The 26,241-nt window shown below is 43.1% G+C and overlaps 1 protein-coding gene and 1 long non-coding RNA gene across 2 annotated transcripts; one reads left to right on the top strand and one right to left on the bottom strand.

The window, feature by feature from the left end:
- The first annotated feature begins 713 nt into the window (after window positions 1-713).
- On the top strand, window positions 714-10,985 carry LOC125889566 (uncharacterized). The gene is made up of 3 exons (XR_007449464.1): window positions 714-793; window positions 10,216-10,406; window positions 10,889-10,985. It is a non-coding gene; the product is annotated as an uncharacterized LOC125889566 (long non-coding RNA).
- Window positions 10,986-15,021: 4,036 nt separating this feature from the next.
- On the bottom strand, window positions 15,022-25,778 carry gmnc (geminin coiled-coil domain containing). Its single transcript, XM_049577606.1, has 5 exons — window positions 25,685-25,778; window positions 23,677-23,844; window positions 19,626-19,711; window positions 19,386-19,502; window positions 15,022-19,214 (listed from the first exon to the last, which is right to left on the bottom strand). The coding sequence occupies exons 2-5, from the start codon at window positions 23,795-23,797 to the stop codon at window positions 18,159-18,161; spliced, it is 1,380 nt and encodes a 459-aa protein (XP_049433563.1). The 5' UTR covers window positions 23,798-23,844; window positions 25,685-25,778; the 3' UTR covers window positions 15,022-18,158.
- Between the last annotated feature and the right edge of the window lie 463 nt (window positions 25,779-26,241).

Below are 26,241 nucleotides of genomic sequence, written 5' to 3'. Positions count from 1 at the left end.
CATATTTATATGTCAGGTTGGTGGGAGCAACGAAACACAGCAAAGAAGTTTTCACTGCAAATATACTGAACTCCAAATCAGATTCTACAGCAGACGAGTGTGAACACAAACCAGATTTATTTCTACGTGTGCTGTTACTGGTCGAAGCTGTTGTGATTGCTCCATCATTATTTCACAGTGTGCAGCAGAACGTCTGTGTTCTCGTGTTTTAGATAAGGTTATTTTCATGTAGTGACAAAGAGAACCAGTTTTCATCATTTGACCGATTTGTGACCAAATCTGACGTGTTTGGTGTTGACATGGTGACTCAGAAGGGGGCGGGGCCTGACTCAGGAATCTCAGCGCCCATATCAGATTTAACGGTTCATGATGACTGTGTGTAATCCAGCCTGCTGCTCTCTGTGTGGACTGGTCCAACTGGTTATTAATTATAACTGTTTGTTAGTGAGATCATAGCGTGTGTGCGTGTGTGTGCGTGTGTGTGTGTGTGTGTGTGTGTGTGTGTGTGTGTGTGTGTGTGTGTGTCCATTGTTAACACCACACCGAGGCTCTGTGCCAGTATCACATTAGGTTTGAGGTGTGTGTGTTTGTACATGACTGAGTGTGTTTGTGGCGTTGTGCCAGAGGTATGTGCCAGGTGTGTGTGTGTGTGTGTGTGGTGTGTATGTGGAATGTACGTACACACACACACACACACACACACGCTTAGAACACGCGACTGCTGTTATTTGATCCTCTGACAGAAACACCCGCCACTCGCCGCTGCTCACAGTTCATGTTCTCGTTCTTTATTGTAAGTATTGTTTTTTAGCTCTTTGTGTTCTTTTCTGCTTCATTAACTACATTTCCTCTCCTCTTCCTCACATTACATCATTCCTCACATTTCTCTCATTATACAACCACCCAAACAGTAAAGAGGGGACACACAGCTGCAGACAGGACGTTAGAAATACTGATCGCTGAAATGAAAAGAAAAGAAAAGAAGAACCTTCTTGAGTAGATACATTGAAACTTCAGCTTTTAAGAGCATTGTGGTGTGTGGTAATGTGTGGTAAGATTCAGGCACGAAAAACACTTTGTCATGGTCAGGAAAAGATCATGTTTTGGCTTAAACTACACAGTTCTGGGGGGCACAGTCTCTGCTGGAAACGCACCAGTGTCTTGGTAAACAACCACTTTGCATGGCACTGTCCCTGGTGGGAAAGCAACAACATGCTGTTAAACAAAACACCCATGTTTGGGGTGTTAAAAGAACTGAAAAAACAGCCAAGGGTTGATAAAGAACATCCATGCTTAGCAGCAAAAAAATGCAGGAAAAGCAGCAACATGTCGCTAAAAAACAACCATGTTTGGAGGATAAAAATACCAGCTGGAAAACAGCCACTGGTCGTGAAGAAACACTCAAGCTTGGGGGCTAAAAAGTGCTGTAAAAGCAGCCATAGGTTGCTAAAAAAATACCAGCTGGAAATACAGCAACAGGTCGCTAAATAACACCCAGTTTTGGGTGCTAAAAAGCTGCTGTCAGACCAGCCACAGGTTGCCAAGCAACATCCAGTTTTGGGGGCTAGAAAAATGCTGGAAAAACAGCCACAGCTTGCAAAGAAACACTCCAGTTTGGGGACTGAAAAGCCGCTGGATAAACAGCCGGGGGTTGCTAAAATCATCTACGTTTGGGGGCTAAAAAGTGCTGTTAAAGCAGCTACAGGTCTCTAACAAATACCCACATTTGGGGACTGAAAACTGCTGGAAAATCAGCCACTTGTCTCTTCAAAACAGCCGTGTTTGGGGGCTAAAAAGTGCTTTAAAAACAGTCAAGGGTCGCTTATAAACACCCATATTTGGGGCCTAAAAAGCCACTGGAAACCCAGCAACAACTCGCTAAGTAACACCCATGTTCGGGTGCTAAACAGCTGCTGGAAAAGCAGCCATAGGTCGCGTATAAACACTCATGTTTGGGGGCTAAAACGCTGCTGAAACAACAGCTACACGTTGCAAGGAAACGCTGACGTTTGGGTCTAAAATGTGCTGGAAACACAGCAATGAATTGCTGAGGTGTTGTCTGTTGGTGTTAGGCAGTGGTCTGCAGCTTGGCAGGAGTCTCTCCCTCTATGCCCTCCACCTCCTGATGACAAAGTCAGCTCATATACTACGTCACTTTTGAAGCGTTTATATGACATGAGTGACACGTTTAAAAGCAACATATGGTTTGCAGAAATGCCATTGTGTTCTTTTGAAATGTGAGTTAGTCTGGAACCTTTCAGTTCATTTTAGGTTTCTTTGACATGTTATCAACAGCTGGACTGGAAACCTAAAATTGATCAGAGCAATGAAACATATGACGTGGTACTGAGGGAAGGAAACACATCTGTGTTCTCAAGAAAAACTTTGAAGGTCCAGTGTGTAGGATTAAGATGGATCTATAGTAGAGATGAAATATGTTTTATAAGCTAAGAATGATCCCTTCATATCTACAGAGGGAGCTGGTCATCTCTCATGGAGTGCCGTGTTGCGCCGTCATGTTTCTACAGTAGCCAAATGCTGGCTTTAAGAGCACCTTTTGAGTTTCTTCTTTGACGTGCATGAACGCACCTCAAGGCTGATGAAGATTCTTCTTCAGGGAAGAAAGGGAGCGGTGAGGGACAGGTGCTTCAGTTGGTTGCAATCTGCATCTGTACCACGAGATGCCACGAAACATTAACTCTGCATCCTGGTTGGTTAAGTGCAGTTGATTCTTCTCTTTATAGAGAAAATGTACCGTCATTCGCTCACTGCCAGCAGCATCAACGACAGCAGCCATCTTGGTTAGCTTAGCCTTAACGCCGCTCCTCTTCTCCTCTCCTCTCCCCGGCACTCTGTAAACCATCGAGTATCTGAGTTCATATTGGAGTCTTCAGTACTGTATGATTTACATTCTGTGTGTGTGTGTGTGTGTGTGTGTAGGCACTCATTGGGTTAATTGTTGAGCAGGAGACTGCAGCAGTTAGTATGTTGGTATAAAGTTACTCATCTTCACACAGAATGCCATAAAGACTCATTAACCATTAAACTGACAGCACACACACACACACACACACACACACACACACACACACACAGATACAGTGGGCTTCCTTTGAGGTTATAGCTCAGTCGGTCTCAAACAGCGGTCCTTGAAGGAATTCCAGGGACCCCAAAAAACTGTAATAGTCTTTTCAGGCTCGGGCGCTATCACAGTGTCACAGTGTCACAGTATCACAGTTTCACAGTTTCACAGTGTTACAGGACAATCTTCAAGGTATAATTTTCAATACTGTCAAAAATACAGTTGTTCCTCTTTCTATCAAACTCATATGGAGATGCTGTATTAAAGATGTTTTATACGTAGTGCTCATCACACGCCACCAGAGGTCAGTCTTTACTGGTGGAACAAGCAGCTGGGCTGAGAAAGATGGCAACTGTGAGTGGTGGGGATAATGTTACAGGACTTAAACAACAGAGACTGAAGGGAAGAACAAGATATTTTCACGTCAGACTCTGTAAATGAAGAGTTTATTTCCACCAAACAGAGTTAGTGATTGTTGGAACAGTGGACTAACTAACTGTGTGACTAACAGGACAGCTTTGATTAGTTTTATTTTGTTTCTGTCAAGTCTGAATGGAGTGTTTAACAATAAGTTAAAAGGGTAATTAAGTCAGTCGTAATCTATCATCATCCTCACTGTGACCTCGTCACATGTCCACGTTTGGTCATGGACTTTCCACGTCCACATATGACGTCCAAGGTACCCTGGGTGTGTTGGTTGTTGACGTTCTGGGACGCCGTATCAACTTCAGCCTGTTACATGCATTGTCTGTTTTCAAAATACACTTCTGTTTGATTGGCTGTTAAAACAGGTGACGTGCTTTAAAACCAGCCACCGGCCATTTGACCAGCTGAGTGTCAGGTGACACCATCAGCCGGTTTGAGTCGCGCTCAGACCGGACTAATCACACCAGTTTTGTCTCGTCACCAATCTTTGGTTTGAACTGGGCTTTAGAATTTCGTCTAAAGGCCCTGACACACCAAGCCGACCAAAGTCGGGCCGTCGGTGAGCGTCTGTCGCCCTAGTTTTTGCGGTGTGTCCCGCACCATCGGCACTTCAGCGTCGGTGGCTTTTCAGCCAATTGAGCATGTTGAATCAGCGGCGGAGCTTGTCGGTGAGAGAGATCACTCTGATTGGCTGTTCAGGTTTTATTTCCTCGCCCCTGTAGCGAGTGAATCTGCCTGTAGTGAAACCGGGGCTAACCGGTGCTTCCTCCTCAGGCTCCACTTCACTCAGCTGCCCCACAGACCCGCTGCTTCTTCACACTTTAACCTGAATAACAAACCGGAGCTAGCTGGGAGCGGCAAGCGGAGCGTTAGCTGCAGCATGACCGGAGGGAAGCACAGCCAGTTAGCCTCCGCTAGTCTCTGAGCTAGCCCCGGCTCTCCGTTTGGATCCAACCGGAGCACCGAGCCCTGGTTTGTTATTCAGGTTAAAGTGGGAAGAAGCAGCGGGTTTATCGGGCAGCTGAGTGAAGTGGAGCCTGCGGAGGAAACACCGGGACCGTCTGGATGTAATAGTCCGTGGAGGTGCTGCGGTGCTCGGCTGCACAGATAGGAAACCCCTCGGCTGACAGGATGTACCACTCTCTCACTCCGCTCTCTCTCACGCAGGCGCAGAACGTACGTGCTACTTGGCCGTCGGATGTAGTCCGTGTAGTGTGTTTAAATGCAACTGACACAGGGCGACGTGAGGCGACGTAGACGAGGCAACAGTTGGCTTTCGTCGCCGCTAGTTCTTTGATGTCGGTTTGGTGTGTCCGCACCTTTAAAGGCAAGACTAGGTCCTGGTAAAGATAACAGTGATTCACAGAGTATCTTCATCTTTATATTAAGAGAGATCCTAAGGTACTAAACTGTTGGGAGCAGGCGGAGGACTTTAAGAGAAAATGGCAGAAACACAAAGAGGTGGTAGAAATATTCTCCAAAGACTGGAAGACAGTGAGTCAATGAAATGCTACAGATTAGATCCTGCAGGTATAATATTTGCGCTTGCTGCGCCTTTTTATTGTTGCCAGGCAACCACCCCATCACCACCTTATTCTAACCTTCACATGTATCTGTCAATCTATCGTTTATCTCTTGTCATATTTCCCAGTGATCAGTGTGTAGCTGCTGCCATGTTGAGGCAGAGGGTGCTGTCTGTAGCTCTGGTTGAGGGTGAGAGGCTGTCAGCAGATAAACAGAGATCTGTGTGGGTACATGAGACCCTAAAAAAGAGGCTGGATCATGGGGAGTACCACCAGTTGGTCCAGGAGCTTCTCCTCCATCATGGACGTTTACAGGTGGATTTCAGGCCCTGACACGTCTGCAGGAAGAACTCCTCCGACATTATAATGTGTCTTTATACTGTACCATACAGGACAGTGTGCTGTCCATCTGCCCACAGATCAGAGACTGTGTGTGTGTGTGTGTGTGTGTGTGTGTGTGTGTGTGTGTGTGTGTGTGTGTGTGTGTGTATCCACTCAGGCCCTTACTTCCTCATTGTCCCCTGAATGCACATTAACTAACTCTCCTCTGTGCTGTCAGTGTTCTCCCTCACTGATCAGAGGTCAGAGGTCAGCAGCATCCACACACTTATACATGACGCATTACCCAAAAGCAATTAGTGTGAAGACACAGTGGACACTCGGTCAATCTGTAACTCTGTGTGTGTGTGTGTGTGTCTGCATTCCTGACTGTGATGGTTCCCTCATCAATCAGCCAATTACAGTTAGAGACTGATCAATACAATTTCCACACACACACACAAGCTGACAGCGGCCGCCATGTCTCTACAGTAGCCCAGAACAGACAAACCAAACACTGACTCTAGATAGAGACATTCATGTGTTCACGTCAGGCCACTGCAGTGAGCAGCTCCTCTGTGGTGAGAGCGTTGGAAAAACACTGATTTTTATTTTCTTTTTTTGTACGTCACTTCCCACACAATAGTTGTGATCAATGAAAACAGACATGATGGGGGAAACTGTGACCCGGGCTTAGGAACATTTTGGGGACAGGAAACTGGCGACACAGACGGTGAGGTGGAGCCTGACTGTGTCTAATAAATGTTTGGCTTTTGTCCAAATGTACATTTTTATTTTTATTTTTTATCACTTATTTTTTATTGATATTTTCTACATCCACACACATACAAGGCATACATAAACAACCCACAATCAAAACAATACAAAATAAGAATAATATTTGTTTGGGAGTTACATCTTCAGCTATTCATCCTTTGTCATAGTGTCTTCATTTAGATCAGTTGGTTCTGTCTGTCGTCTTCGTCGCTGTTTTTGGTTTTGAATAATGTCCATTTCTCCCACTTTTCTTCCAGCTGTGTTTGTTGTAGTCTCAGGCGATGTGTCAGTTTTTCCACTGTGTAGATTTCTTCTACTATCCCAATCCACTGATCCTGACAAGGAGGATCCACCTTACCCCATTTCCTCGTAATAGCTTTCTTACTGGCTATCAACAGTATTTTGATCAAATATCTATCCCTTACTCTTATTGTCTCTCTAATAGAATTAAAATTACAGAGACATAGTACCATGTACAGTACAGGCCAAAAGTTTGGACACACCTTCTCATTCAATGCGTTTTCTTTATTTTCATGACTATTTACATTGTAGATTCTCACTGAAGGCATCAAAACTATGAATGAACACATGTGGAGTTATGTACTTAACAAAAAAAGGTGAAATAACTGAAAACATGTTTTATATTCTAGTTTCTTCAAAATAGCCACCCTTTGCTCTGATTACTGCTTTGCACACTCTTGGCATTCTCTCCATGAGCTTCAAGAGGTAGTCACCTGAAATGGTTTCCACTTCACAGGTGTGCCTTATCAGGGTTAATTAGTGGAATTTCTTGCTTTATCAATGGGGTTGGGACCATCAGTTGTGTTGTGCAGAAGTCAGGTTAATACACAGCCGACAGCCCTATTGGACAACTGTTAAAATTCATATTATGGCAAGAACCAATCAGCTAACTAAAGAAAAACGAGTGGCCATCATTACTTTAAGAAATGAAGGACAGTCAGTCCGGAAAATTGCAAAAACTTTAAATGTGTCCCCAAGTGGAGTCGCAAAAACCATCAAGCGCTACAACGAAACTGGCACACATGAGGACCGACCCAGGAAAGGAAGACCAAGAGTCACCTCTGCTTCTGAGGATAAGTTCATCCGAGTCACCAGCCTCAGAAATCGCAAGTTAACAGCAGCTCAGATCAGAGACCAGATGAATGCCACACAGAGTTCTAGCAGCAGACCCATCTCTAGAACAACTGTTAAGAGGAGACTGCGCGAATCAGGCCTTCATGGTCAAATAGCTGCTAGGAAACCACTGCTAAGGAGAGGCAACAAGCAGAAGAGATTTGTTTGGGCCAAGAAACACAAGGAATGGACATTAGACCAGTGGAAATCTGTGCTTTGGTCTGATGAGTCCAAATTTGAGATCTTTGGTTCCAACCGCCGTGTCTTTGTGAGACGCAGAAAAGGTGAACGGATGGATTCCACATGCCTGGTTCCCACTGTGAAGCATGGTGGAGGAGGTGTGATGGTGTGGGGGTGTTTTGCTGGTGACACTGTTGGGGATTTATTCAAAATTGAAGGCACACTGAACCAGCATGGCTACCACAGCATCCTGCAGCGACATGCCATCCCATCCGGTTTGCGTTTAGTTGGACGATCATTTATTTTTCAACAGGACAATGACCCCAAACACACCTCCAGGCTGTGTAACGGCTATTTGACCAAGAAGGAGAGTGATGGAGTGCTGCGGCAGATGACCTGGCCTCCACAGTCACCGGACCTGAACCCAATGGAGATGGTTTGGGGTGAGCTGGACCGCAGAGTGAAGGCAAAGGGGCCAACAAGTGCTAAACACCTCTGGGAACTCCTTCAAGACTGTTGGAAAACCATTTCAGGTGACTACCTCTTGAAGCTCATGGAGAGAATGCCAAGAGTGTGCAAAGCAGTAATCAGAGCAAAGGGTGGCTATTTTGAAGAAACTAGAATATAAAACATGTTTTCAGTTATTTCACCTTTTTTTGTTAAGTACATAACTCCACGTGTTCATTCATAGTTTTGATGCCTTCAGTGAGAATCTACAATGTAAATAGTCATGAAAATAAAGAAAACACATTGAATGAGAAGGTGTGTCCAAACTTTTGGCCTGTACTGTAGCTCATAGGAATATCATACCCCAGTATCTTTTGTATAGTTACGTGTACAATTCTCCAAAACTTCAGTATGGCATTTCCAAAATATGTGTGAGTGGTCTGCATCCACTACTCCACATTTCCTCCAACATGGCAAGTCTGTGCCCTTATTCTTATTCTTCACCTTGGATGTAATAAAAAAATGAATCAAATTTTTCCAGGAAAATTCTCTCCATATCCGCGACTTGGTGGATGTCTGATGAGTTTTCCACATAGCTTGCCAATCCTCATCCGATATTTTCCCGTTAAATTCTGATTCCCATTTTACTTTTATATACTTAGTTGAGTGTTTATTCGTCATCAATTTTTGGTATAAGGCAGATATGATTTTAATTTTTTTTCCATTTTAGGAATTTATTATAATTTGAATCACACCATTCATTTCCACGGAGGGATCCATCCTGATTTCGTTTTTGTAATAGTCTCTTAATTGTAGGTACCTGTAGAACTCATGCTTATCTAAATCATATTTGTCTTTCATGTTCTGGAAACTCTCCAGCTCCCCATCCTTCTGTAAAGTGTACCATGCTGTGTATCCACCGTTTGAATCCTTCATCATACACTGCTGGTTTAAAATTACTGTCAAATGCTACCCATCTAAGCACATTTGTTTCTGTCTTTATCCTGTAGTTTTTTAGTGATCTGAACCATAATTCCAGTGTAAACACTGTAATTGAAGCCATATAATTTTTAATCTTCTTGTATGTGTCTTCATCTCCAATAATACTCTGAAATGGGTATTCTCCAAACTCCTTCTCCATGTCTTTCCACTTAGCTGTATAATCTGGTGTGCACCAGCATATAATATGCCTTAACTGGGCAGCATAAAAGTATTCTCTCAGTTTTGGGAGACCCATACCCCCTTTATCTTTTGGTAGCTGAAGAGTTTCATACCTAACTCTAAGTTTTTTGCCCCCCCAAATAAACCTTGATATTATCTTGTCCCAGGTCACAAATTGCGTTTGGGGGACCTCTATTGACAAGGACTGGAATAAATAAAGAAGTCTTGGCTGTACATTCATTTTGATAGTCTCGATTCTTGAGTTAAGGTCTAGTAGACCATCTTTCAGTGTCTTTTTGTATCTCTTGACTTATCTTATTATAATTTGCTTTGTAAAGTTTAGATAGTCCTTTAGTGATGGTAACCCCCAGATATTTGATTTTCTTTATATTCCAGTTGAAGTGATACGATTCCTGAATCTCTTTTGATGGGGTGTAATTAAGCGTTAAAATCTGTGTTTTTGAGACATTAATTTTATATCCTGAGTGATAGCCGTACTTTTCTAGAAGATTCATCAATACAAGTAGTGATTTATTTGGTTGTTCAAGGAAGGCTGCAACGTCATCAGCAAAAAGTCCTATTTTATGTTCCTTGCCATTTACCATACCTCCTTTAATTTCTTAATTTTGCCTTACTGCTTGCGCCAGAGGCTCGATAAAGAGAGCAAATAGGGTAGGTGATAAGCAACATCCTTGCCTAGTTGATCTCTGTATACTGAATTTGTCAGTCAGGTTTCCATTTATGTTGATTCTCGCGGTGGGCTGGTGGTATAATGTCTTTATGCACTGTATTGATTTACTACTGAATCCAAATTGTTCTAACACTTTATATAAGAATTCCCAATTTACCAAATCAAATGCTCATACGTACATTTTTAGGATTGATCCTACGCACTGTTTCATAAATGAGACCCCAGATATTTGTGTTCTTGTTGAACAGAGAAACATGATGAGTGGAGCTCTGATACTCTGGTTCAGCCATGGTGAAGGTTAATGAGGGGCATTGTGGGATACGTCTCTGGCAGACGGGGTGACATCGTGGAGGCGGGGTTTGGATTGTGGGGGTGTGGCGGCTCATTAAGAGTTAATGTCAGGTTAATGTGCTCTGTTGGAGTGTGTTGTGGTCTAAGTCTGTGCTGTTAATGTTACACCTACACCTGACTGACAGCTGCTGGCTCCGCCCACCTCTCACCATCTATGATGGACCCAGGATCCTCTGGTTCTGACCTCTGACCTCCCCCTCACCTCCTCTCCAGCTCCAGAGTTGGGATCAACCGTTGTGTTTTCAGGGATAATATCAGTCCTGGTTATTGATCAGTGAGAGGATGGAGGAAATGGAGGCGGAGTTACAGCTGCCAGGTGAGACACCTCACAGGTTACACACACACACACACACACACCACAGTATATGGTGCCCACAAAACTTTAGGTTATTTTCAGACATTTTAAAATATTTTTCAGATATTCTATCAACATTTTTTCAACATTTAAATATTATTTTCAGAATATTTCAAGAGCATTTTTCAGACATTTTAATAATTTTTTTGGACTTTTTAACTTTTTTTTCCCCCGAAAATATAAATGTATGTTTTAAAACTTTTTTTGGGCAATTTTATAACATTTTTCATACGTTTTTTAAAACATTTTTTTCAGACATTTTATTAATATTTTTTCTGATGTTTTATCAACATGTTCTTAGACATTTTATAAACACCTTTTGGACATTTCAATAAAATTTCACTGACATTTTATCTACAATTTTGCGTCCATCTTTTAAAACATTCTTTTGGACAATTTAATAATAGTTTTCTACATTATGTCAACATTTTTTCTCTTTGAAGGACCTGACTTGAAGGACCCGTCCTACCAAGGAAGCATCCTTGAATTTGAGAAGCTGCTAGTTCATGTTGGGGTTTCTATGCCGCTGTGTTGTTTTTGTGAAGTACAGTGAAGTTTGATTGATTTAATTAACTTAAAACACACATATGAAACATGGCATAAAACATTGAATAAAATATAACATTTTGCCCTTAAAATACAACATGCTAACAGTCTTAGCATGAGTCTATTTCATTTCCAATTGTATAAATTAGCCTAGCAGCTATCAGACTTTTCCTCTGCTCATATTTCAGCCAGGATAAATCACACACAGGACCTAAAATGTGACTGAGGGCTTTATGTCTTCACAATTTATTGTTTCTTATCTGTAAAATTAAAGTAAATTAAAGCTTTGTTTCCACTGAGGGAAATGGATTCAGCTTACAAAAATTAGCAGGAGGTCTGTGTCGCCGCAAGGTAGGTGGGGAGGTGCACATCTACGGCGTCTACGTGTCTACACAGAGCCGTACGTATGGTGTCGAAGCAGAAGTATAAATCCTGCTTTAGTGGGATCAGTTTATTGTTGGCTTGGGTCTTTTTATGCTTTTGCACCATCGTTAGAGGTTTTTATGTTTTCAGTTGAACGCCGTATCTCAAAAACGCCTTGAGGGAGTTTCCTCAAACTTGGCACAAACGTCCACTTGGACGTAAGGAAGAGAGGAAGTACAAGTATTTCTATGACTGCAGGTGACTCTGAAACCTGAGCTCTGCCTTCCTTCAGGAAACTGTGGAGGAAAAGCTGAAACAAGTGGCTCTCTCTGGGAGAGGAGCGGCCTCATTATCTGATGTGTTTGAGGTGAGCCAAGCTGTTGGTTTCTGCGAGAACACGGTGATGAGGCCGTTCCCCCGATCAGCCGGAGCGGATAGAGTTTCAGCTGGCCGGCCTCCTTAATGACCCCTTTCCCTGGTCGACACTCAGCCCGCTGACAACAACAGAGCCTGTGATCCGGAGCGGCCCTCCTTTCACATTCCTGCCAGACTCCGGGACCTCCCTGCCCTGAAAGAGCCTCCAATCTGTCGGACATCTGCAGCCGGTCTTACCTTGTCATTAGAGATAGACCACTCGCTCGGCCCGCCTCGGACACAGCTCGCTCCCAACTTTCCCTCGGCCCCGGCTCGCTCTCAGGGGAGCCGGGGCAGGGCCGGGACCCTGTGTTGGGAACCCCTAGGGAGAAGAACCCCCACCATCTCTACCTGTGGGGGGCGTATCAGGGTGGAGGAGGAGGTGGAGGAGGGCGTCTCCGGGGAGCCGCTGGCCTCCTTTTGTTCCTGAGAAGAGAGGGAGCTGAGGGCGAGGAGGAGGATGGTCAGACTGGTTTAACTGGTAACTGAGCTGAAGACTGGGAGGCCGGGACGAACTTAAACAAGTCCCGATTTACCCAGGCGACCCTGAACACGACACGTGTGACATGTTGAAGAGAAACAGACCCGAATGAAATGTCACTTAAATAAAGATCATATCTGTTTTCAAAGGCTCAGGACACACAGCTGCAGCCAAAAGTATGTGGACAGCCTCTTCCTGTCCTCGTACATCAGTGTAATTTCAGTCTGCGTCTGTCAGAGCTGCTCAGTCCAAATGAAGGGGAATCTTAACAGCATGCAATATTTTACACCAGTGGCTCCCGTCATGGGGATCAGGGTCTCCTCGAAGGGTCACAATATAAATCTGATGCATCATGAGATGATTAACTTCCTCCTCTGGACTCCCTGTAAATTACTAGATAGTTTAATCTCTTTGGTTCTTTTTAAATAATGTCACATGCAGTAAGACGTGGATATGCTGATATTATTCAGGTTTTAGAAGCGTTTTTAATCTGCGTCTCAGTGAAGGTTTTTACTGCAGTTTGTGACACGTCTGTGTCTTTCCTGTTTGCAGTCAGCTCTGTGAACTCGTCAACAGTTTTTAAGGCCGGGGTAAAGATGCATGGGTCCAAAGGAAAAGTCCACAGAGTCCAAATCTGAGGTCATTCTTTAGGTCCACCAAACCTGACCTCTGACCTAAGAAAGAACGTTGGGAACCTGTCCTCCGATGTAAAGCACTCTGCGTCATCTTTGACTCTGAGCGCTGTTGCAACCCTCAAATAACCAAAGTCGTGCGATCGTGCTCCCTTCAAATTGGAAACATTACAAAAGTAAAATATTTTTTGTCTCAAGAGGACCTTGAAGAAGTCGTCCATGTTGTCATCTCGTCACGATCACTGCAGCTTCCTGTGTTCAGGGCTCAGCCCAGGGGCCATTTCCTGTCTCCAGCTCGTTCAAAACTCAGCTGCCAGACTTTTAACTGACTCCAAGAGACACGACCACATCACTCCCACCCTGCAACTCTTCACTGGCTGCCTGTTAGGGTTAGAAGTGATTTTGAACTTTAACTAATAACTTTTAAAGCCCTCCATGACCTCGCTCCTACACACATCATACATTTACTTCCACCCTGTGAGCCCAGCTGCTGCCTGCGCTCCTCAGGTCCGACCCTCCTCTCTGTCCCCCCAGCCAAACTAGAATTACTACCTCACAGTCTTATGCCTTCACAAGCCAGTCAAGTTGCAGTTACAGTTTATATCTGTGTCCGTCCAGACTCATATGAAGCCGTCAGAGAAGCTACATGTTTTAACACATGGATGCTTCACACACAGAAGATCTATACAATCAGCACAGTTTCAAGATTAGAGTCACCAATTCAGTATCTGACCAAATGTCTCCCCTTCTGTTCCTGAGATATGACGTTAAAACATGATGATGTCACAGTCAAGCTGATCGTTGACCTTTTGACCTTCATTATTTCATCCTGTTGTGTATAATTTTGTGATAATTAGTGAAGGAATGAATGAATTCTTGAGTTATGGCCAAAAACATGGTTATTGAGATCACAGTGATGTTTGGCCACCAAATGTAATCAATTCATCGCTGAATCCAAGTGGACGTTTGTGCCAAATTAAAAAAAAAAAAAAAAATCCTTCAAGGCCTTCTTGAGATATCACATTCATGTATCACAGATGGACACAAGGTCACAGTGACCTTGACCATTGTTGAGTCCATGTGGACGTTTTTCCAAATTTGAGGAAATTCCCTCGAGGTGTTCTTGAGATATTGCTTGATACTATCAAATCAGTTCACCCTTGAGTCCGTGTGGACATTTGTGCCAAATTCGAAGAAGACATTCTTGAGATACAAGCCCTGATGACAATAAGCCATTCCACTTTTCCATATTTTGACGTGATAAACGACATGTTGGGACACATTAATCAGAGTATGCACGAGTGCTCGTAAATGGGAATAAGTGGAACATTCATTTTCATTTTTCATGTAAACAGCTCAGTAGGAATGTTGTCTTTTACAGAACGGGGGCAAAACTAGCCATTGCTTTGTGTTCTGGACTCACAGGCCAAGACATTTGGGATATGTGTCCACATGTGGCCAGGTGTTGTAGTTTATTAACCAACTGTCACTTGGATATTATCTGCTGGTAGCTTCGTCTCTCCAACACTATGAACCTTATTTAAGAGTCAAACTCTTAACATATTGTTGTGATTATATTTACCTGCATGGATTTCACAATAAAACTCTGAATGTGGTCAGATATCACAGTTGTAGCCTTTAAGGTGATAATACTGTAATTTATTGTGAAATGTTACAGTTACATATTGTAACTTTATGGAAATAATTTGTAGTGTAATGTAGAAAATGATGCAGGGGTGAAGTCAGTGTGGTGATGCCCTCCTCCAGGAGTTAGAGGGTGATTGGATGTTCAGTTTGATGAATGAATGAATGATGAGAATAATCCAGGTACGGGTTATTGTCTATAACAAAGCTAATATTATGCTTCTGTTGCTTAATAAAATCTGTCCAAACCAGATATGTTTTATTATATGTACAATACTGTATCTGCAGGTCTGCCTCTGATTGGTTAAAGCGGTCAGGTGACACTTTAGTTTAGCTAACAGCAGCTAACGGGGCTTCTACGTGGTGTGATCTCGCCCCAAAGAAAAGCTTTGAAACCACTGAAAATCACAGGCCGAGATCAAGAGTGAACGCAAACATGAAAAGAGACACGTTAACGTTTGTAACCCCAAAATATATTTGTCAAAAGCACATTAGTAACACGTACAGGACATTTTATGAGACAAGGTGAGGTTTGTAAATCAAACAGAGACGACTCAGACGTGTCCGTGTGTTTTCTGTTAGTCGACAGTTTACGGTCAGTTACAGTTTCCTCATTACATTCTGCACACGTTCATGTACGAACATTACAGCACACAAACATCCTGTTAGACATTTAAAAGCTCATGAAACATGAAGACTTTGACACAGTCTTCATGTTCCCTTCAAATGTGTCTCCGTTGCTTCTGAATTTTTATCATTGCTTTCAGCAGCAGTCACACCAGCAATTTTCTGCACCGAATTCAACAGCAAAAAAATTTAATCTTAAAGTTTGTAACCTGGCAAAGACATTTAACATGTAGGCACATGTCACCTTCAGGTGTTTTACACATTTTTACAAATTATAAGAAGCACATTGTACATGTTAGTCCTGTGTTAAACATCCTCAGTTAAACTGTCACGCATACATATGGGCAATAACTCAGATGTTCACAACATAGACATGTTATTTTCAGATATGTGACGTTAAATACACAGCACATGTAAGAAAAACAATTCCACTTTGTAATAAAGGTGAAGCTTTACACATAGAAAGAATCCACATTTAGGCACATGTGGTTTTTACATCATTTCCTGTGATGAAACAAAATATGTACACAAGTAATGTTTTCAGCTCATATGATGAAGACGTGTGGTTTTTAGATTTAACATCATTTTATTAAAGGGCAAATTAAACTTGTGAAATTAATTTACATTTCAACCCAATCGCCAGAAAAAAATGTTGTTTTTTTATGCAAACCGTCCCGGATTTTAAATCACCCGGATCTGATCCCTTACGTAAGATGAAACGTCTGAAATCACCTGAACGTCTCCAACGCAAACAAACAATCGAGCCGTCAGCTGTGTTGTATGGAGAGAGCTTTATGGAGCAAGTCCCGGAAATGTGTGGCTGATGTGACGAACGAACAAGTAATAGAACTGCTAGAATAAGTAATCTATAGATTTGATGACCTTTAGATAAGCCTTGATAAGACGCTCAAGAGGAAGGTTTGGAGAAATCATTGGACAAGGTCGTGCAGGGGAGCCAGAGGGTGCTCATGACAGAAATGCGGAGATGTTGAAAAGAAATGAAAGAGGGGCTCGACCTGGAGACGGGCCGGCTACAAGCACGTCTGGAGACTCCGGAGGAAAATATAATGATTTGATCATGTGGTGTCACTGATAATATGTGGCCTATGGTGTTCAATTCATGAAGTGCAATTTCCAAAAACCACGTCTTTGTGTAAAATGTGATATTACATCATCAACGTTTCTTTCTCAGTACGGTGACGACATGAAGTCTTACATTTAACGTCGAATATCTGAAAACCACAGATGCAAGTACATGAATGAATCACGTGTGAAATTGTGTTTTGCAGTTATAAAAAAACAGGTGTTTTTGTTAGCATACTCTTTCAGCTACTGTTGTGTTTGAATGCTAACCTCAGCTAATGTTTGGTAAAATGAAAACTAGAGTGCAAAACCTCGTGGTGTCGGTCACAGATTCAGCCGATGCTTCACTTGTGTTCAGAAGTGCTTTCTGTTACGCTGGTCAGATGGTGTACAAGCTGCCGGCTGGAGCGTTTACAGAAGTTAATTTACAGTAATATCATTTAGGTTTTGTACTAATTTGTACCAGTTTGCTGGTGGTGTGAAAACGGGTCCATGTCATTGGTCCGACAGCCCATTAGTCCGACTGTCCGTGGTGCTGATCGGCTCGCGGCGGGCGTATGGTGCGCCACGACCGGCTTGAGGCGGAGCAGGCTCACAGCTTATGTGTTTGTCACTTTCTTTTTCATTTTAACCCACACCATGATCTTTTCCTGACCCTAACCAAGTGGTTTTTGTGCCTAAACCTAACCAGACCTTAACCACAGGGCATCGTGATGATTTCGGAACGGACTTCGGAACAATGAGTTTAATATGGTCGGAACAATGGGATGTTGAACCAATGGGCTGTCGAACCAATGGGCTGTCGAACCAATGGGCAGTTCCCAACGGCAGTGACTTCTTTCAGAAATTCTGCTTTGTTTTTGACAATCAAATAATATGTTCACGAGGGTCTGCTTTGGTCTGTGTGACGCATCTGCACAGACTCCTATGCAGTGCAGCCCATTTTTTGTAACTACATGGACTGTACGCAGAGCGAGACTACACATGCTTCGAGTACAAAACCCAGCGTTGTCTTCTTAGTTGTAGTTTCACTGGACGTTGGCAGTAGGAGGACGTGAGCTCACATCCTGGCCCGCCCTTTATTTGCTGGAGGCTGACCTTCAGCTGTACTTTGATGAAACAGCACAGGCGTCACAGTAACCGCACTTTAAGTGTGGAAAGTACGTCCGTGCATTAAACATCATCATCAAGTTTTTAGCACTTACTTTAAGCTAACATGTAATCTCTAATCACTTTTCTGTATCTGCTAAAATCAGTGCAGTTTCTGTCTTTAGTTCGGAGGCAGTTTGCTTCGTGGCACCATTTTGAATTCTTCCAGTCTTTGCATTTGTTTATTAATAGTGTAACAAGGGACACAACGTGGCGCAAGGGACATTGCTGACCTTTTGACATGGCAGTTTCACACATGAACTAAATAAAAACTTACATAATACAAAACAGTTTAGGCAGTCCTGTTAATTTTTAATGTTACACTCATTTATTGGCTACGTGATTAAAATGTAAAACGCTGCGTAACGCCCACAGTTTGGCTCTAGATGTAAAGCCTAAAACAAGCTGGTTAGCCTCATCGTACCTCAGTTTAACAATTCATCATTAGCATTTTCAAGTCCTTTTGTATTCTGAACTTTCGCAGTGATGTACGAAAAAAGCAACACTGCTTTTTTATGAATGTCAGGATCATCAGGTCTGACTGGTCTTTTGTGTAAAACCGTATCATAATAAAGTCTTTGAGGGGAGTTCAAGAACTGCATGTTTGTATGAAGTGTCCGTGCTGCCTGCATTGTCTTGTATAAACAGAATCTCTTTGAGGGTCCAGGACAAACAAGACGTCAACAAGTTCAACATGGACTTAGAGTCCTGAAAGCTGGCCTGGGACACTTGTTCAGGTACCAACGACATGTAATGTGGAGCTTTCTGAGCTGCCTATGGTCCTTGTTTGGGCACCCAGGTGAACTTCCACCTTCCTTCAGTGTCCTTTCTGACAAAGGCTTGTCCATGAGGGAAGCTGTGGGTCTTGACACTGTTGGACGGGCTGAGGGACATACTGAACGCCAAATCTGTCCGGCTGTGAGGCGTCTCAGGCGTGGCAGGAGGCTGAGATCCCACTGACGGACTCGTTGGGCTGCTGCCGCAGACAGGTGTCCGCACCTGGGTCATGGCAGGACTTGAAGACAAGATGGGAGAGAAATGGAGTCTTTCTCCTGGTGGACTGAACTGGATCGTGTCCTGTGATGGTGTCCGGCTGCTTCTCAGTGGAGACCAGTAAGCCGGATGTTTCGCTGGGTTTCCCTCCAGAGTTTGGACTCGACTTGAGGCAGTGATGGAGCAGATCTCTGCTCTGACTGGTGACTGGGTTAAAGGTAGTTCCTCTGTAGGTGCTGGAGATTGGAAGGCAGTTACTGTGTCGTAGCTCCTGATCACCGCTTCAGGAGCTTCGTACAGTCCGGTCAGTCCGGTGGCAGTGAAGTCAGAGCGTTGACTCAGAGATGTTGTGCAGTTCTGAGGTGAGTTGGCAGCATTACCACAGTTTACTTCTTGGCATTCAGCAGCACTGTAGCTATAATCAGCCTGCTGTGTGGGTCTTTGGCAGTAGCTGAGGACAGAAGAAGGCGTAGAAGTGGTGACTGAAGGGCTGAAAGAGGAGTTGAGGGTGTATTCAGAGGATGAGGAAGACGTGATTGCTTCATCATACACCAAACTGCTGAAGCTGTATCCAGACGAGGAGGAGGAGTCATTGGACGTATCGATGGTGTCTCTGTCCTTCAGTCCCAACGTTCGTAGAACCCAGAGGTCCAGGTTTGGTTCTGAGGAGGAGGATGTCTCGGAGGACTCGCAGCCGAACTCGGCAGTGAGGTTCCTGCAGACTCTCTTGCTGACCTGCTGGGAGGTTCGGAGCTGATGACTGCTGGACTGGAACGATCCCTCATCAATGTGCCTCAGGTTTCTTTTCAGCTTCCTCCTCCTGTCACAGGTCAGTTTCTACAAAAGGAACAAGGACAGAGGAAGAAGAAAGATTTACACTTTTCTGTTTTTGTCAAACTTATATCGCCCTCGTTATGTTCAGAAGACCAACTATGAGCTGGACAGAGGTTTATTTTTGAATACAATCTGGACTGAGTCTGTCTGAGTTTTTGGTGATAGTAAACGGACCTTTGCCTTTTGCTCCAGGTTCCTCACAAATGAAGAGTTGAGGAACTCTCTGAGTTTGTTGTTCTCGTCCTGCAGTCTGGCCAGTTCCTCCTCTCTCTGCAGCAGAGTGTCCTGCAGCTGGAGGAGGGTTCAAACATATTGATGCTAAAGTCAAAAACTTTTGCTCTGGAAATAAAAAATGTGACTGTACAAGTGAAAAAAGTTGATTTCACTTTGAACTCCTCTGTTTTAGCCTCATACCTGTTTGTTTCTCTGGAGGTGAGGGGAGAGCTGCTCAGACCACATCAGACCAGCAGGGGGCGAGCTGTTGTAAACACACTGAGACTCTGACAGACAGACAGACAGACAGACAGTACATTCTTACTTACATGTCGTGCTTTTGTCTCCTTACGAACGCAGATGTTAAAGACTTTCTATTTGGATGGTGCAACAATCACAGCTGAGTCAGTCACGACAAAATCACCCTGATAGCTCTGAAAACTTTCTCAAAATCAGGATGAACAGTAAGAGACATTTAATAAGCAGTGAAGTGCAGCAGCACCACAATAAAGGTTCAGCATGTTACCCGCTTTATGTCAAAGTACAGACGGACCTGTTTGAGCAGCCCAGACACCATGTTCTTTTAGCCCGTGGTGATCTTTGTAATTGTTGTGTATGTTGATATGTTTAGATTATTGGACTCATTATTTGGTGTCCCTCGCATCATATGTTGTTTTTAAGCTTATCTTTTATTTATATAATATTTCATCTGCTTGAGTGCTTTAACTTACAGGATCATTTCCTCAACATTCTGTTTTGATGGCAGTAAGTATCATTAAGTATAAATATTCAGGTAAAGTGTCTCCAGATGTCTGATTAAAGAACCACAGTTAATGTACTTCTCCCTCTAACCACTCTGACTGAGCTGCTGAGAGCACGACCTGTTTAATATTCGCATCAGTGCAGTCAGAGTTGTTTGGGAGCATCTAGTGGACACCAGAGGAACTGCAGCTTGATTTTCAGCTGCAGCTCAGCCGTTCAGGAGAAACTCCCTCAGATTACATCTCAGATCGATGATGAATTGAACTCTCTGAGCGAGGAGACGTGGAGAAAATTAAAAGATGAATCTTAATATAAACTGTTCCGGATATTTCCATCAGGACGGATCCGCTCACGTGGAACCTGCTGGAGCGTTTGGTTACCCAGAGTTCACAGGGAAACCTGGGGAACTCTTGTGTTTGATGGATGAGCTGCCGCCGTGCAGAGTCCCACTCTGCTGAATGAGAGAAGTAGAAACATCCCTCAGTCAGCAAAGTGAAGCTGCGTTCAGAGACACAACTCTGAGTGGGTGGATGATAGTTCACTGCAACTGTTGTTAAAGTCTGTAATGTAGGTTTGTTCCTCCTCACATACTGAAACAGCTGCTGCTTCGTACAATTGAATGAGTCTTGCTGTTATCCTGAAATTATTAAAGGAATAATTCCACATTTTGGGAAACACCCTCATACAAGATGTTCAGATTGAAAACACTCACATAAGCCCAGTCGCCAGAAGAAAAGATTAGTGTTTCTGCAAATCATGTTTGCCTCTGCTTCTCCAGCAGCTTTTAGCCCACCAATGTGTTTTTTTAGCGGCTCATACTGTTTTTCCAGCAACTTTTTAGCCCCCAGACTTGAGTGTCCTTCAGCAGCTCATGGCTTTGTTTCCAGTGCCCCCAAATGTGTTTCTTAGTGGCATGTGGCTGTTTTTCCGGCAGCTTTTCTAGTGTTTTTTTCACCCCCAAATCATGGGTGTTTTTTAGCAACCAATGGCTGTTTTTCTAGCATTCTTTAGCCTTCAAAGTTAGGTGTTTTTAGCGACCTGTAGCTGTTTTTCCAGCACATTTTAGCCCCAAATCATGGGTGTTTTTTAGCCACCACTGGCTGTTTTTCCATTGCTTATTAGCCCTCAAACTTGAATGTTTCTTAGTGACTTGTAGCTGTTTTTCCAGCAGCTTTTTAGCCCCTAAATTTAAGTGTTTTCTAGCAACCCATGGCTGTTTTCCTACATATTTTACTCCCCAAGCTTGAGTGTTTCTTAGTGACCAGGGCTGGGGTTTTTTTTATCTCAAATATGGGTGTTTTGTAGCAACCCATGGCTGTTGTTGCTTTTTAGCCTTGAAACTTGAGTGTTTCTTAGCGACTAGTAACTGTTTTTCCAGCAGCTTTTTAGCACTTGAATGTGTTTTTGGCGACCTGTAGCTGTTTTTCCGGCAGCTTTTTAGCCCCTAATCATGGGTGCTTTTCCAGTGCGTCTTGCCCTCAAACTTTAGTGTTTTTTAGCGACTCATAGCTATTTTTCCAGCAGCTTTGTACCCCCTCAGCATGAGTGTTTCTTAGCGACCCATGTTTGATTTTCAATGGTCTTTTAGCCTCTAAATAATGGGTGTTTTTAGCCACCACTGTCTGCTTTTTTCAGGGCAATTTAACCCCTTCAAACTTGAGTATTTCTTGGTGATCTGTAGCCGTTTTTCCAGTGGATTTTCAGCCCCTGAATGCGAGTGTTTCTTAGCAACCTGTAGCTGTATTATCAGCGGCTTTTTAGCTCCCAAAGGTAGCTGTTTTTAAGCCACCAGTGGCTGCTTTTCCAGCGCTTCTAGCCCTCAAACTTGAGTGTTTTTTAGCGACTCGTAGCTGTTTTTCCAGCAGTTTTTTTACCCCCTCAACGTGAGTGTTTCTTAGCGACCCGTATTTTTATTTTTTTTTTCAATGGCCTTTTAGCCCCAAAATAATGGGTGTTTTTTAGCCACCACTGGCTGCTTTTCCAGCGCTATTTAACCCCTTCAAACTTGAGTATTTCTTGGTGATCTATAGCTGTTCCAGTGGCTTTTTAGCCCCCAAACTCGAGTGTTTCTTAGCGATTCATAGCTGTTTTTCCAGCAACTTTTTAGCCCCCTAACTTGAATGTTTTTTAGCGACCCATGGCACTTTTTCTAGCATTTGTTGGGCCCCAAAGGTAGGTGTTTTTAGAGACCTGTGGCTGTTTTTCCAGCAGCCTTTTAGCCCCCAAACTTGAATGTATCTTAGTGATCTGTGGCTGTTTTTTCAGTGGGTATAGTTGCACAAAAAGCAGCTGTTTCTTTACTTAAATACTGCTGTCTTTCCAGCAGGGATTGTGCCCCCGAAACCAGGTATTTTGAGCCAAAACTTGATCTTTTCTGAACCATAACCAACTGTTTTCGTACCTGAACCTAACCACACAGTAACTACAGCACTGTTGAAACATAAAGAAATGCAAAGTTTCAATATATCTGGTATAACAACATGCAAATGTTACATATATGTGGTTTGCAGGGACGTGCAGTGCCAACAATTTTTCTGATGACTAAGTGCTGTTTTACTTCTGTTTACTTCTTAACTTTCTGTTTTTACACCTCAGTATTTGCACATTGTGAACTAATGAGATGTCTCTTGTTAATCGGTGAGCTTTACAGGTTGACGTCCTGATGACTAGGCGGAGCCAGGCTAGCTGTTTCCAGTCTGAACATTTGAGGGCTCATTTGTATTCCCTCTGAAAAGAGATCTGTTAATTTCAAATGGTGTCAACATCGCTGCATCCTTGACATACGTACATCCACTAGATGGCACTAGAGTCAGAAGTTTCTATGTATCTTCTATTATATTACCAACTTGTGACTCAGCTGTTTCTGAAATGTCTTTGTCGTGTCCTACAGTTGAGTCTTGCTTGAGTTACGCTACACTGCCCCCACGAATTCCAGAGGCACTGCTCTGCTTCGTCTGTAAACTTCCAGAAACGTGCACGAATTCACACAAAATGAACGCAGAGTACGAACAGAAGGCTCCGTCTGTGTCAGTATCTAACGTTCAGCATAAATAAGCCTGAACTGTGAGAGAAGAGAAGAGGAGAGGAGGATTTGACCAGATATCAAACTATCACTTTAATACATCGGTGGAAAGTAACTAACTACTTTTACTCAAGTGAAGTTTAAAGGAACTTGTACTTGTGTACTTTCATTTTATTCAGCTTTATACTTTTATTTCACGACATCTCAGAGGGAAAAGTTCTTTTCACTGCTCTGAAGTTAAAGTTCACATTAAGATTTTAGTGACAGAACAAAATAAGATTATAACATATTCTGGTTTTCTCTTGATTTAGCTGCTCGACAACAGAACATGATGGAGGTTATATTTTCTCCTGAAACACTGCGTACACGTTCATGCATCAGTAATAATGATCCATCTGTTTAAATTATGTTAAAGTACTTTTACTTTTGATACTTTAGGTTTCTCTTGCTTAACATCAGCAGACTCACCCCAAACAGACGACTTCTCTCCGAGGTCGCTGAGGTCACAGGGGTCATGGACCCAAACGGAGGCCAGGGTTTCCATGGAAACGTCAACAGTGTCAGGGCCAAGGGCCAAGTCCTGGAGCATGAGGTGGTGATGATGAGGAGGAGGAGGAGGAGGAGGAGAGGGATTCCCTACAGAGAGAGTTTGTGTGTGAATGAAGGGAAGGGAGGGTGTGTGTGTGTGTGTGTGTGTGTGTGTGTGTGTGTGTGTGTGCACTCAGCAGTGCCAGCTGACTGTGTGTTGATATGGTGATGATCAACACTTCAGTTACTTTTAAATTTTCAGACAAAAAAAACCCTCCTCTCAGTTTCTCTCAAACTTTAAACAGAGAGAAATAAAACGACACTACGTGGCCAAAAGTATGTGGACACCCTGATATGAGCCCTGTATCAGACAGCGACAGCATGTTTGTTAATGTGTTGCTGTAACAGTCGAGTTCTTCCACACCAAAAGACATTTTCTTGATGGAGCTGTCTCGGTGCAAAGCTGCTGTAAAATCCAACTGTATGCTGAAGCATTTAAACGTCTCTTCGGTGGACCTGAGGAACTGTTTGTTAGTTATCAGAGGAGACGCGAAATCATTTGTCAAACACTGAGGAGACATTCAACCTCAAATGGTCGTATTTGTATTTATTTTAAATCCAAGAACCTGCAGGAGGGTTTGAAAGGCGTGTTTGTTTGTTTGTTTGTTTGTTTGTTTGTTTGCACGAACCAGATCCTGAAAATAACATCAGGCTAAAATTCTGAATGCATTCTGTCATTAAGGTTTTTGTGTTTTCAACTTTTAACTCCTGATCCTTAAAGCGCCGACATGTTCATCCTCACTGTGACCTCGTCACATGTCCACGTTTGGTCATGGACTTTCCACGTCCACATATGACGTCCAAGGTACCCTGGGTGTGTTGGTTGTTGACGTTCTGGGACGCCGTGTCAACTTCAGCCTGTTACATGCATTGTCTGTTTTCAAAATACACTTCTGTTTTCACAGGAAATGTACAGTTTGCATACAGTCTCTTTCAGAATAAAAGCACTACGTCAGTACAACACTGTGAATTGATGTTTTTTTCCTTCAACAACACACACACGGTTACGTTTAGGTTATCTACATGTGGTGTGGATATATAGTTGTTTGTGGTGGAGGGAGCGTCATACGTTGGGTCCCTGTCACTCAAGGGGCTCAAGGAAAGTATTTGTAGCTCTGGGGTTCAAGCTTTAAAAAAATAAATTAATTGAATGAAAAAGAAAAGCCCTCCCCCCCTCCTCTGATAAATAAAGAACAGTCCCTCAGAAACCCAAACCAGGAACAACAGACAGTGTCCACAAACTTTCGACCACATCGGTCCAACAGACCGTCACAGATACGTCACTAAAAACTCACTGCAAGTCCCTGAAGTAACATAAATAAGAACTAAATAAATAAAATTATAAAACAACGAATAACATCAGTAAAAAGCTGCAGCTGGTCATTTTTATAAATTAGATATTTTACATATTAAATTACAGATAAAATAATAAATATATATTCATGTGGATTCATCAGAAAAATAAAATGAAAACTTGAATATTGAATTGAAATAATAACATTTCTTTATTTTAGGACGCATCTGTAACTTTATTCTGGTGTGCATACATTCTGTGGAGTAACGGCTTAATAATGAAATCATAATGTCACTTCTTCTAACGCGGTGTTCACGTCCTGCTCATCACGCATTTTACAGCTACACAGAAAGCCGCATTTCTTTCCCTGAGCTTCTCTTCACACGTGGATGAACATAAGTGTATTCTTTTATCTTTGACGGCAGGACGCTGCTCCACCTCTGCGCTCCTCTCTCCACCTGTTGCGTCTCACCTGTCTCCATCCAAACACCCCTCCAAACACCACACTGACCCAGACTGCACCTCCGTCACCAAACTGCCCGCGTGCACATCAATCATTTATTAAATCTATTATTAACTGAGACATGAACTCACCGAGGACGCGCCGAAATGTTCCACGGATCCGTTTTTATTCTGCACGCGCTGCGTCAGGCTGTGCGTAAATGCGCGCTGCAGAAGTTCAGAAAAATAAGCGCGTGGAAAAATGAAATGTAAAAATACAAAAAAAAAAAAAAACAGTTTAAGGCAAGTTTTGTTTAAAAAGAACCCGGATTATTAATAAAATCCTGAGTTAGACTGAGGAGAGGTGAGAGCTCCTCAAGTTCCGCTGAGGACTCAGCTCCGACTGAAGCCGAGACACACACAGACACACACACACATACACACAGGTGTGTGTGTGTGTGTGTGTGTGTGTGTGTGTGTGTGTGTGTGTGTGTGTGAGATGACAGATCGGTCTGTCCAATCAGCTCGTTGGACGGAGCTCGTGACGCTGCCTCAGTCTGAGCTGCAGCAGAATAAAAGCCGAAGGTGTGAGGTCACTGTCAGGTAGAAGAACCGGAACTGGACCAGTCAGAGACGACTTCCGGTACTGTAGGTGTGTGTGTAGGAAAAAACAAAAAAAAATAAAGTCATGTCTGGTAAATTTCCCCGGA

Source organism: Epinephelus fuscoguttatus, linkage group LG5, assembly GCF_011397635.1.
Source record: "Epinephelus fuscoguttatus linkage group LG5, E.fuscoguttatus.final_Chr_v1".
NCBI lineage: Eukaryota > Metazoa > Chordata > Actinopteri > Perciformes > Serranidae > Epinephelus > Epinephelus fuscoguttatus.
The sequence above is the reverse complement of the archived record's forward strand: the minus strand, read 5'-3'. Positions and strand labels throughout refer to the sequence as shown.

Coding starts and splice junctions, on each gene's coding strand:
- gmnc (XM_049577606.1), bottom strand. CDS start 23,797: ATGCTCCAGGACTTGGCCCTTGGCCCTGACACTGTTGACGTTTCCATG. Junction 19,712..23,676: donor AGAGAAGTCGTCTGTTTGGG/GTGAGTCTGCTG, acceptor TCTGTCTGTCAG/AGTCTCAGTGTGTTTACAAC. Junction 19,215..19,385: donor ACCTGGAGCAAAAGGCAAAG/GTCCGTTTACTA, acceptor TTCCTTTTGTAG/AAACTGACCTGTGACAGGAG.